At 41.4% G+C, this 12,363-nt stretch overlaps 1 protein-coding gene across 1 annotated transcript in view; it reads left to right on the top strand.

The window, feature by feature from the left end:
* KCNB2 (potassium voltage-gated channel subfamily B member 2) overlaps nt 1–12,363 on the top strand; it is a 389,784-nt gene that overhangs the window by 35,835 nt on the left and 341,586 nt on the right. The window contains exon 2 of the mRNA XM_012786360.3: nt 9,780–10,449. Coding sequence (XP_012641814.1) covers nt 9,871–10,449 — 579 coding nt within the window. The 5' untranslated portion in view covers nt 9,780–9,870. The remainder of the gene's footprint in view (nt 1–9,779; nt 10,450–12,363) is intronic.

Below are 12,363 nucleotides of genomic sequence, written 5' to 3'. Positions count from 1 at the left end.
CCGATGTCTAGGAGAGTGTTTCCAACATTTTCCTCTGGAATTCTAATAGTTTCATACCTTAGGTTTAAGTCTGTTATCCAGCGTGAGTTGATTTTTGTGAGAGGTGAAAGGTGTGGGTCCTGCTTTAGCCTTCTACAAGTGGCTATCCAGTTTTCCCAGCACCATTTATTGAAAAGGGATTCTTTTCCCCAGCGTATGTTTTTGTCTGCTTTGTCAAAGATGAGATGGCTATATGAGGATGGTTTTATATCAGGATTCTCAGAGCTGTTCCACTGGTCAATATTCCTATTTTTGTGCCAATACCAGATTGTTTTAATTACTACAGCTTTGTAGTATAGTTTGATATCTGGCATATTAATACCTCCCATTTTGTTTTTGTTGCCTAGAGTTGCTCTTGATATTCGGGGTCTTCAAACTATTTTTTCTATATCTCTGAAGAATGCTGATGGGATTTTAATAGGTATTGCATTGAATCTGTAGATCAGTTTGGGTAGTATAGACATTTTAATGATGTTGAGTCTGCTGATCCATGAGCATGGAATGTATTTCCATCTGTTTACATCCTCTGCTATTTCCTTCCTCAGTGTTTCATAGTTCTCCCTGTAGAGGTCTTTTACCTCCTTGGTTAAGTATATTCCTAGGTACTTTAATTTCTTTGTTGCTATTGTGAAGGGTATTGAGTCTTTAATTTGGTTCTCAATTTGATTGTTGTTGGCATATACGAATGCCTCTGATTTCTGTGTATTGATTTTGTATCCTGAGACTTTACTAAATTCATTGATCAGTTCCAAAAGTTTCTTGGTTGAATCTTTGGGGTTTTCTAAATATAATATCATATCATCAGCAAACAGTGAAAGTTTGATCTTTTCTGCCCCTATTTGGATACCTTTAATTCCACTTTCCTGTCTGATTGCTGTAGCCAGGACTTCCAGCACTATGTTGAATAGAAGTGGAGATAGTGGGCAGCCTTGTCTGGTTCCAGTTCTAAGTGGGAATGCTTTAAGTTTTTCCCCATTCAGTATAATGTTGGCTATGGGTCTGTCATATATGGCTTGTATCATTTTTAGGTATGTCCCTTCTATGCCTATTTTCTTAAGTGTTCGTATCATGAAAGGGTGTTGAATTTTGTCAAAAGCTTTTTCTGCATCTAGTGAGAGAATCATGTGGTCTTTGTTTTTGCTTCTGTTTATGTGGTGAATTGCATTTATAGATTTACGTATGTTGAACCATCCCTGCATCCCTGGGATGAAGCCCACTTGGTCCTGATGGATTATTTTTTTAATAAGCATCTGGATTCGGTTAGCTAAGATTTTGTTGAAAATTTTTGCATCTATATTCATTAGGGATATTGGTCTGTAGCTTTCTTTTTTTGTTGCATCCTTTCCTGGTTTTGGTATCAGAGTAATATTTGCTTCATAAAAGGTGTCGGGGAGGTTTTCGTTTTTCTCGATGTTGTGGAATAGTTTCTGCAAGATAGGTACTAGTTCCTCTTTGTAAGTGTGGTAAAATTCGGGTGTGAAGCCATCTGGACCGGGACTTTTCTATTTAGGGAGATTTTTAATTGCTGTTTCTATTTCAGCTGTTGAGATTGGTCTGTTCAGGGAATCTATTTCTTCCTGATTGAGCCTAGGGAGGCTGTGTGTTTCTAGAAATTTGTCCATTTCCTCCACATTTTCCAGTTTGTGTGCATAAAGATTTTTGTAGTATTCATAAATTGTATCTTGTATCTCTTTGGGATCAGTTGTGATATCTCCTTTTTTATTCCTGATGGAGCTTATTAGAGATTTCTCTTTTCTGCTTTTCGTTAGCTTAGCCAATGGTGTGTCAATTTTGTTTATTTTTTCAAAGAACCAACTTTTTGTTTTATTAATCTCCTGAATAGCTTCCCTGTTTTCAATTTCATTTAGTTCTGATTTGATCTTGTTGATTTCACTTCTTCTGCTGGGTTTGGGGCTGGTCTGTTCTTCTTTTTCGAGCTCTTTGAGTCATTTCATTAGATTGTCTATTTGTGATCTTTTTGACTTTTGGTTATAGGCATTTATGGAGATAAACTTTCCTCTCAGAACTGCTTTAGCTGTGTCCCAGAGGATTTGATAACTTGTCTCTCCATTGTCATTTTCCTCATAGAATTTTTTTATTTCCATTTTGATTTCTTTATTTATGAAGTAATCATTTAGTAGGAGGTTGTTTAATTTCCATGTTTTTGTGTAGAAATGTGAGTTTCTGTTAGGGTTGATTTCTACTTTTATTCCACTGTGATTTGAGAAGATACATGGTATGATTTCTATTTTCTTAAATTTCTTGAGGTTTACTTTGTGTCCTAGGATATGGTCAATCTTAGAGAATGTCCCGTGTGCAGATGAGAAGAACGTATATTCAGTGGATTTTGGGTAGAATGTTCTGTAAATGTCATTCAGACCCAATTGTTCTAGAGTTTTGTTTAAGTCCATTATTTCTTTATTAATTTTCTGTTTGGAGGATCTGTCTCATGCCGTCAGTGGGGTGTTGAAATCTCCGGTGATTATGGAGTTGCTATTAATCCATTTGCTTAGCTCCAGTAAGGTTTGCTTTATGAAACTGGGTGTACCTAAGTTGGGTGCATATATATTTAAAATTGTTATCTCTTCTTGTTGAACTGTGCCCTTCACCATTATATAATGACCCTCTTTGTCTTTCACTACTTTTGTTGCTTTAAAAACTAAATCATCTGATTTAGAACTGCCACACCAGCTTTCTTTTGGCTTCTGTTTGCTTGGAATATTGATCTCCACCCTTTTATTTTTAGTCTATATGCATCCTTGCAGGTTAGATGTGTTTCCTGAAGACAGCATATACTTGGCCTGTATTTTCTTATCCATTCAGCCAGCCTATGTCTCTTGAGTGGAGAGTTTAAGCCATTCACATTTATTGAGAGAACTGATAGGTAAGGTAGATTACTGTTCATTCTGTTGGTTGGATGTTGTTGCTATGATTTCTGTCTTGAGCCATTGTAATATCTGGCCTTTAATATCTTAGGGTTTTCGTTGTTTTTATATTTGTGGGTTATTATTATGATGTTCTGTGCGTAACGCTGTTTTAAGTACTTCTTGTAGGGCTGGTCTTGTCTTGGTGAATTCTCTGAGCCTTTGCTTGTCTGAGAATGTCTTTATTTCTCCTTCATATATGAAGCTTAGTTTTGCAGGGAATAATATTCTAGGCTGGGCATTGTTTTGTTTCAAAAGAGTGAGAATGGGGCCCCAGTCTCTCCTTGCTTGTAAAGTCTCATTAGAGAAGTCTGATGTTATTCAAATTGGCTTTCCCTTGTATGTTACTTGCTTCTTTTGTCTTATAGCTCTTAAAGGGCCTCTTTAGTTGATACTTTGATCAGTCTGATGACTGCATGTCGTGACGTCTTCCTGTTTGCATTGAATCTCCCAGGGGTCCTCTGAGCTTCTTGAACTTGTATATCAAGATTTTGAGCGAGGCCTGGGAAATTTTCCTCTATTATATCTTCAAACAGCTTGTCCAACCCTTGAGTGTTGTCTTCTTCCCCTTCTGGTAAGCCTATGACCCTCACATTAAGTTTCTTCACATAATCCCACAGCTCTTGTAGGCTTTGCTCTTTTCTCTTGTTTCTCTGCTCTATTTCTGTGACTGATTTATTTAATTGGAGGGTGTTATCTTCAAGCTCTGAGATTCTTTCTTCTGTTTGATCTACCCTGTTCTTGAGACTTTCCATTGTATTTTGTAGTTCCTTGAATTGATTCTTCATTTCCAAGAGTTCGGTTAAACTTTTCTTCATTGTGTCCATTTCTTTTTCCAGATCCTGGAGGCTTTTTGTGGTTTCTTTGTGTTGGTTATGAGTTGTTGTTGCAGCTCGGTGAGTGTTCTTATGATCCACAGACGAAATTCCTCTTCTGTCATTTTGGTTGCCTCATTTTGGTTGGTGCCCGTTTCTAGGGGGCTGGGGCTCCTCTTTGGGGGAGAGTTTTCCGTTTGGTTCTTCATATTTCCTGAGTTTCTTCGCTGATTTCTTCCCATATCCATCAGTTGTTGTTTCTTTTCTTTAGGTTTTTGTTTGGGTATTCACAAGCCTTGTTTAGTTTCTGAGCCGGAAGGTGGTGTCTGTGGGTGAGATTCATCCACTCCCTGTCCTGATAAAGGTGTGCAGGGTGCTCTCCCTGTCAGTAGGTGGCGCTTGTTTGGAGGAACAGTCTATGCTGTTGTTTTTATGCCCTGTTATCAGCTCTTGTTCCTGTAGAGAGAACTCTAGTGCCTCAGGTTGTGGGTGGGGCCCTGGGACTTCCAGGTGTTTCCTTTTCTCCCCTTCAGTGAGGGCTAGTCTAGGAGAGAGTCTGGGCAGAGCTGGGTTGGGTAAGCCTGCCCTCATGCAACACCAATGTCGTTAGCAGGGGTCAAAGTTCTGTTCTCTGCTTCCAGGCAAAGCTTTCAGGTCGGGGTGTGGAGTGGGGCTCTCTGAGACTCGCTGTCTGGAGCGGGCCTGGCTACTTTCCACAGTCCCCAACTCCGCAACTACTGCTGGGCCTCTGCCCGCAGGCCAGACCACAGGCCACCACGCCTCCCCTGGCTGTGCTGCCGGCGGGGATGTTCCCTATGCGGGAACGCCACCTGGGCTGGGTGCAGGGCCTCCCTTTGGGGGGAGGGTTGCCCTCTAGGACGCTGATCTGCCCCTGAAGGCACACACACCGCAGTAGGCTGTTCAGAAATATCCCTTCTGTGCCCCAGGCAATGCGAGGCCTGGTGCACCGGATGTGGTCTGCAGGTCTGACCTCTGGGTCCCAGAGTTCAAACTATATCCGCACCAGGAAGAGCAGTGCCAGTCCCAATTCACCCACAGGGAGTCCACGCTGCGTCTATGTCTCTCAACCTCAGGGTCTGCCCCGTTCTCCTGGGATCACCGTGTCAGCAGCACCTGGGAGGGCGGGCGGGTAGGGAGCTCACAGTCTGAGTTTCCCTTAGTCAGCTGTAGGGCCCCAAAAGGGAAGGTCCCGTTCCCTGTAGGTGCCTCCGGCTGGTGGCTGTATTGTCTCTCTGTCTCTCTGGGCAGCCGTGGGTAGGGTCGGGGGAGAGGAGGAGGAGGCAATATGGCGTCTGCCTCGCGGCTCAGGTTTGTGCACACGGAGGTGCCCCGAGGGAGTTGGGAGCCCGGTGCTGCGTCTGCCACTGGCTTACCGCTCACTGGCAGCGGCCGTGGCTGGGCTGGTGTCCGCAGGTCTCTCCACTCGCTGGGGAGCCCACCAGCAGTCCGGGATGCAGGGGAGGTGAAACGGCCAATACTTCCCGCTGGTCTCCGGGCTGCTCCGGCGGTCCCAGCTTCCAGTTCTCCTCCGTGACCTCCTCCCGTGGAGTCTCCCGTGGTCTCAGGTACTCCTCCTTCCGACCCTCATCCGATGTAGGCTCGTCTTCATGCTTCTTTCTTCTGATTTCTGCTAGAATCTATCTTTTCTGCAGAGACACTCTGGCGGTGTTTTTCATCCGCCATCTTTTTTCCTCCCTGTTTAGATATTTTCATCCTCATTTGGAGGGAGACATGGTATTTTCAGCTCAGGAGGCATTTATATTAAGATTGATTATAGAAAACTTTATGAAGTATATATAAGTCTGAAAATATATAGTTTGGTTTTGTGGTTGGTTAAGAGGCTGTGAGGATGGAATGGTCTAGGGAGCAGGATAGGAAGGGAGGGAAAAGAAAGGAAGAAAGATAAGGAGCCTGTGGCTTAACAGAGATAGGGGCAAGTGAGAGGGAAACCCACAGAGGAGGGCAGAGAAGGGGGAATGGCACTCAGGCCGACAGAAAGGCTTAGAGAATTTCACCAAAGTTACTGTGATCAGGGCTGATGCTCTGCAGCTTCCATTTATCATAGGCTTATTCTGCAAGCTTGATTAATTTCTTAACACTATTCAAAGCTCTTCAGCTGCTCCAGAACTTATGCCTTTGAGCCTGCACTCTTCCTAAGTTAACAAGCAGAACACTCTGCCAAGGAAGAATAAAAAATACTAACCACAGTACCAATAAGAGCAGATCATCCTTAAGTCTTAAGAAAGGGAAATCAACAGACCATTCTCTCACCCTGAGTGTTTCTACCCCTGGTTGGAAGAAAGGGTGTTGAATTTCAGCCTGTCGATTATTGTGGGATTTGGAATCAACACTGGATTTCTTATAATAGAATGTTCTCGATCACTGAAGAAGATATTTTGAAATTTAAGTCTTATGACCCCTCTTCACTTAAAAGACATGCTCTACAAAAAGAAAAATTCACTATACCTCATATGCATGAAATTATTTAGGACAAATGGTGACCCACTGGTGACTATGACATAGCATTTGCTTTTAGTAATGAGTTTTACAAGACAGCAAGTCACACCATGCCCTTGACCACAAACAAATGAGATTCTTTGTATCACACTGGAGTTAGCCCTCTTTCTGGAAAAATCTCCTATTAGTATGTTCAGTTCAAAAACTGTTTATCTTCTTCACATTACTATAAGACTTGGTATTTCACAAAGAGTAAATTCATTTCATGTTTGTGTTCAAATTCAAAATGAATTAGTTGACAGCTTATTATTTACGTGGACTATTTACATAATCTATATGGATTGCTGAGATGTCAGTGTACCTACAACTAAGCAATTTAATGGAGACAGGACATTCAGATTCACCACTGGAATTGCCCCATCTCTAATATTTTTGGTTGTTTTTAACTGATCCTGATACCGTTGCTCAATTTTTAAAATATATGTCGTTCATTGGCACCTGAGTACGAACTTTGGACATAAGCATCTATAGTGCTAAAGGAAACGCTACAAGGTGTCTGGTGTATGTGGGTCTCATGCTCAGTAAAGGAAATATGGTACCTACAATTCCAGGCTCTGTTCACTTGTAATCTACTGAAAAGACTGAATATATATGTAAGGAAAAAATTTTAAACCTGACATTTATTTAATAGCCACAGTGTTAGTCTCTTTTGCGTTGCTATAAAGCAATACCAGAGACTGGGTAATTTATAGAGAGAAGAGGTTTATTTGGCTTATGGTTCTAGAGACTGTACAAGCATGGCACCAACATGTGCTTTTGGTGAGGGCTTCAGGGAGCTTCCACTCAAGGCAGAAGGCGAAGGTGGAGCGGGTATGTCACATGGCCAGAGGGGAGCAAGAGAGGGAGGAGGTGGTGCCATGCACTTTTAAGCAACCAGCTCTCGCTGGAATTAATAAAAGTGAGAACTCAGTCATTACTGCAGGAAGGGAACCAAGCCATTTGTGAGGGATTTACCTCCATGACTCAAACAACCCCCCCCAAGCCCCACCTCTAACACTGGGGATTAAATTTCAACATGAGATTTTGAGGGGCCAAACATCCAATCTGTATCAGATATTAACAGTAGCTTTTAATCTTAGTTTTCTATCAGTGGTTGGATAAACAAACTTCAGAGAGAAATATGAATATTCTTACTCTGTTAAGATATAATAGTGAGCATTTCATGTAAACTTATCCCATTTAATTGTCATAATACTGTTTTAGAAATAGATACTATTATTTTGCATATTAAGAAATTGAAGCCAGAGAATTTCAGAGAATTTGAGTTACTGACCCAATCATTACAACTCTTTTTTTTTTGTAAAAATAGGCATTTTCATCATCTGTGATGAAAATATGTGTATATGCTTAAAATACTCTTGTAACTATGTAGTTGAAAAAGCTCCCGATTCCAGTATATTTACTGGCCATATTTGAAATACTTCTTATGTAGCCCATCTATATTTTTTCATCAACTTGACTTATATTCATTTGAGAGGATACTTGGCCTCCAGATGGAGAAATAAATTTAACTTACAGGATAAAGAAACCAGAGGCATGCAGAAATTGGTGTGTATCTTAAAAGAGAATTCTAATTATAAGGACCTCTTAAATCTAAAAGTTTTTCCCTTTGGTATAAGCCATCGACTGTGTGAAACATGGCGTTTTACATTAAAGATGGTGTTTTGGATGAATTGAAGCTCCATGATTTTCTGCAAAAATGTAGGGGAAGATAACTAAGATGCTTGTTGTTGTAGATCAGAATAATAGGTTGACAAGAGGGAATGCTCAAGCAGTAATATTTTAAAGAATTAGTACACAGGAGAAAAGAGCTGTGAAGCAAAAGAATACAAGCACACACATTCTGACATATACTATATACACACCATATGTAAAATTGGATACATTTTAGGCAGATGATCCCAATAACTCCATTTATACATTTTCTGGCCATTTTCTGGCACATTACTTATGCCAGCTGTCTGTGGAAAATAAAGAAATGATTCATTATTTAAAATTTATTAACCCCCTACAAAATATAAGCACTGTGGTTGGTAATAGGGATATAAAAATAGAGAAGATGGTCTTTGTCCTTAAGAGCTCCCAGCATCCTGTGGGGAAGGTATTATTGCAAGGGTATGGTGACATAGAAGAGACATTCACAGAGAGTTTCATGATCCCAGAGTGGGGATATCATGGAGGGCTTTCTGGAGGAAGTGATGTTGAGCTGAGTCTTGAAGAGCAAGCAGCAGTTAGTTAAAAGGGAGTAGAAAACATGGAACCCTTTCCAGGATACAGGGTGGAAAGGCCAAGAGCTTGAAACAGAATGGTGTGTGCAGTCTGGGGTTGCTGGAATACAGTGATCAGAGAGATTAGAGGTAGGCCAGATCTAGTAGGATTAACTAGACATAAAATGCTTGTATGACTTTATACTTCCAATAATGGTGAGCCTTTACAGGGTTTAAACCCTGAGTGGCAAGGTCAAATTTGTATCTTAGGGTGGGACGTGGTGGCTCACACCTGTACTCCTAGCACTCTGGGAGGCCGAGGCAGGCAAATTGTTTGACCTCAGGAGTTCAAGACCAGCCTGAGCAAGAGCGAGACCCTATCTCTACTAAAAAAATAGAAAGAAATTAGCTGGGCAACTAAAAATATATAGAAAAAATTAGCCGGGCATGGTGGCGCATGCCTGTAGTCCCAGCTACTCAGGAGCAGTAGGATTGCTTGAGCCCAGGAGTTTGAGGTTGCTGTGAGCTAGGCTGATGGCATGGCACTCTAGCTTGGGCAATAGAGTAGGACTCTGTCTCAAAAAAAAAAAAAAAAAAAAATTTGTATCTTAGCAGATCATTCTAGTAACTGTGTGGAGAATGTTTTTTAGGTGGATGAAACCAGAGTTTGGGATCCAGTTTAGGAGGCTGTTGTAAAAATGTAGGCAAGTGATGCTGAGGGTTTGAACCAACATTGTGATAATGGAGACTTGGTAATGGCGTTGGAGGACTTATGCAATGGTTAGGAGGTATAATTAGTAAGACCTGGTGCTCATTTGGACGTGGATGGGTGGATCAGGATTTCTCAGAATTTCAGCTTGGGTGACCCGGGTATGGGGTGGGGAAATGTGAAATGTGAAATGGAGAATGAACGGGAGAACTGGTTGGGCAGGTTGGAGGCGTGGTCAGTTTAGCTTCAAGTGTCTGTGGTTTATCTAGAAAGAGCTGATCAGTACATGGATCTTTTAGTCTGCAGCTTCAGAAAGAGGTCTCAGGTGACAAATTTGGGAGTTGTCAACCTATAGGTAGCCTCTTCTATGTTCTACAATATTGTGTTGCCTTCTTCCCCTTTGTTACATGCAGCAAAGATTTATATCCCCCAAAATATCCAGTAATTAATGTGACACCTCCTGGTTGTAACTGCAAAATGATCGCATCGGATAGGAAGTACTCTTAAGAAAAATGCAAGTAACCGAATGGTTATTGCTTTCTTGCAGCGTGTCGGCGGCGATGCCCGCCCCGGCGGGACACTGCTGCAGCTGACGTCATTCTTCGTGACCCCGGCCCTGCGACTCTGTCCACTCCAAAATGGCAGAGAAGGCTCCCCCAGGCTTGAACAGGAAGACTTCGAGGTCGACGCTTTCTCTTCCCCCAGAGCCCGTGGACATTATCAGGAGCAAAACGTGCTCCCGGAGGGTTAAAATCAACGTGGGGGGCCTCAACCACGAAGTCCTGTGGAGAACGCTGGACAGGCTGCCCAGGACGCGCCTGGGGAAGCTTCGAGACTGCAACACGCACGAGAGCCTCCTGGAGGTGTGCGACGACTACAATCTGAACGAGAACGAGTATTTCTTTGATCGGCACCCGGGGGCCTTCACTTCCATCCTGAATTTCTACCGGACGGGGAAACTGCACATGATGGAAGAAATGTGCGCGCTGTCTTTCGGCCAAGAGCTCGATTACTGGGGGATCGATGAGATCTACTTGGAGTCCTGCTGCCAAGCCAGGTATCACCAGAAGAAAGAACAAATGAACGAGGAACTGAGGCGAGAGGCGGAGACGATGCGAGAGCGAGAGGGAGAAGAGTTTGATAACACCTGCTGCCCTGAGAAAAGGAAGAAACTGTGGGACTTGCTGGAGAAACCGAACTCATCCGTGGCCGCAAAGGTATGAAAAGCGGGGCGTAAGCTTGCCTGTGCGTGCTCAGAAAAGGTGCAGCCTGCCTCCCAGAGAGGAATGTCATTTGCTTCCTTGTTTTGTTGGTAAGGCAGAATGCAGTGTGGCTACTCAGATAGTGAAAAATCCTTTCCAAAGTCTTAATTTGGTCAAATATATAGTTATTCTTCCTGTGTGATGTCATCGAATGGTATTAACCTTTCATGAATATTATCATCCTGCCGGAAGAAGCCTGGGGCACATAGTGTGAGAGAGAGAGTTCTGGTTTCCCGGATGTTGTCTATATGGTGTTTGGCCACTTGGAGGCTGAGGAGAAAGCCCTAGCTCAGAGCCCTCAGCCACTGAGTCTTGCAGAAGAGCAGGGCCCAGCCTGTCTTAAGTAAAGGGAAATGTGCTGTCGTTGGAAGTAGAGGAGGTGCCTTTTGGCCTGGTTCTGTGGAGGTTTGGGGAAAGAGAAGAGCATGGGCCTGTGTAGCTCAGAGGGCTGGGGGTGCGTGCATGAGGAAGGGACTGTTTTATTAAGCTGTGTGAGGAACGAGTCAATCAATGCCCAGAGTATGTCCGTTTACCTTGTGAGGGTTCCTCTAACAATGCTGTTTCTGACTGTTGGTGTATAATTGTTTCACAAGTGAGGCATATCTCATAGTTCATCACGTATGTGCCTGAAGTGAAGGTAAATTCATATTTTCCAATGCATTTATCTAAATCTCAGAGTAAATTTTTGTCACTCATTTTAGCATGTAATTCAACTGCACGCTTCTGTTTATCTAATTTTATCCAGAGCTTTCAGGGTTAGCTCAAACCAATTTTCATTCCATATATTTTGTTCTGTATTACAGTATGAATGATAAGTAAAAAGTCAAAAGAGCCATGTTTAGCTGCAGGAGCATAGTATCGATGTTTTGTGCATAATAGATGAAAATGGAGAAGGGAAGAGTGTGTCATAGGAATTCTTTTGATTACTTACAGTTTTTTCAAATATCCTCCTTCTTATAAGCAGTAATTATTATAGAAACATAATAAACCATATGAGACTTTTGACTCAACATTAAGGTTCTACATGATAATCGACAACACATAAATAATGTAAATAATGTAAATAATCAGCTAATGCAGATGATCATGCAATTGCTCCTTGCACTGTTCAGTTTTATTTCTGGTTGACTTCTAAAGGCACTTTACTTTCCAGCCAGCAGGTGCACCTAAGTGAAATAAAATGTATTTCTGTTGTACATAATGGAGAAATGTATATTTTGTGGCAAATTGAAGATTTCAACTAGGTTTTTTGTAGTTATAAATAATTTGTTTACTTTTGTTTTATCTGTAAGAAGGAAATAGATGTGCAACATTTGTGGGTTTTGATTGAGAAAGGTTTGATATCAGGTTCTTTCTGATATCAAGTGTTTGCTTACATATTTGAGTTACTACTAAAAATATGGAGTGAATTTTGAAAGTGAATGAGATATGGATTTAAGTGGGTATTGTGGGTGTTAAATGAATTCTTTGAAGCCTTTAGGCAACTGAGGAATAAATCTTTGTTCCATCAAAAGGTCCAGAGGAAGTTAGCTAACTATGTAAAAATAAAGCAGCTAAATCAAAGAAAATTTGAAAGGTTAATGTGGTTTATTTGTTCATAACAATGTTATTAACATATATCTAAAATTAAGTTATAGAAGAAAATTTAAATATGTATGTATTTTTTCTGAAGAATTTCTAGTAAGGATAAAATAGGGACAGTAATCTGACTTCCCAGACAAGGGAGTTCATTTAATCTGTAAATTTTAGAAGCAGTAGCCACCTTGATCTCTAAGAAGGTAATGATGACAATGGCCTATTGTTACAGTATAGCATTATATACCCTTATACATCAGACAGATTATTTAAGCTTCCTTCAAATAATGTATG

This window comes from Microcebus murinus, chromosome 7, assembly GCF_040939455.1.
Source record: "Microcebus murinus isolate Inina chromosome 7, M.murinus_Inina_mat1.0, whole genome shotgun sequence".
NCBI classification, from domain to species: Eukaryota; Metazoa; Chordata; class Mammalia; order Primates; family Cheirogaleidae; genus Microcebus; species Microcebus murinus.
This window is presented reverse-complemented; position numbering and strand designations above follow the sequence as displayed.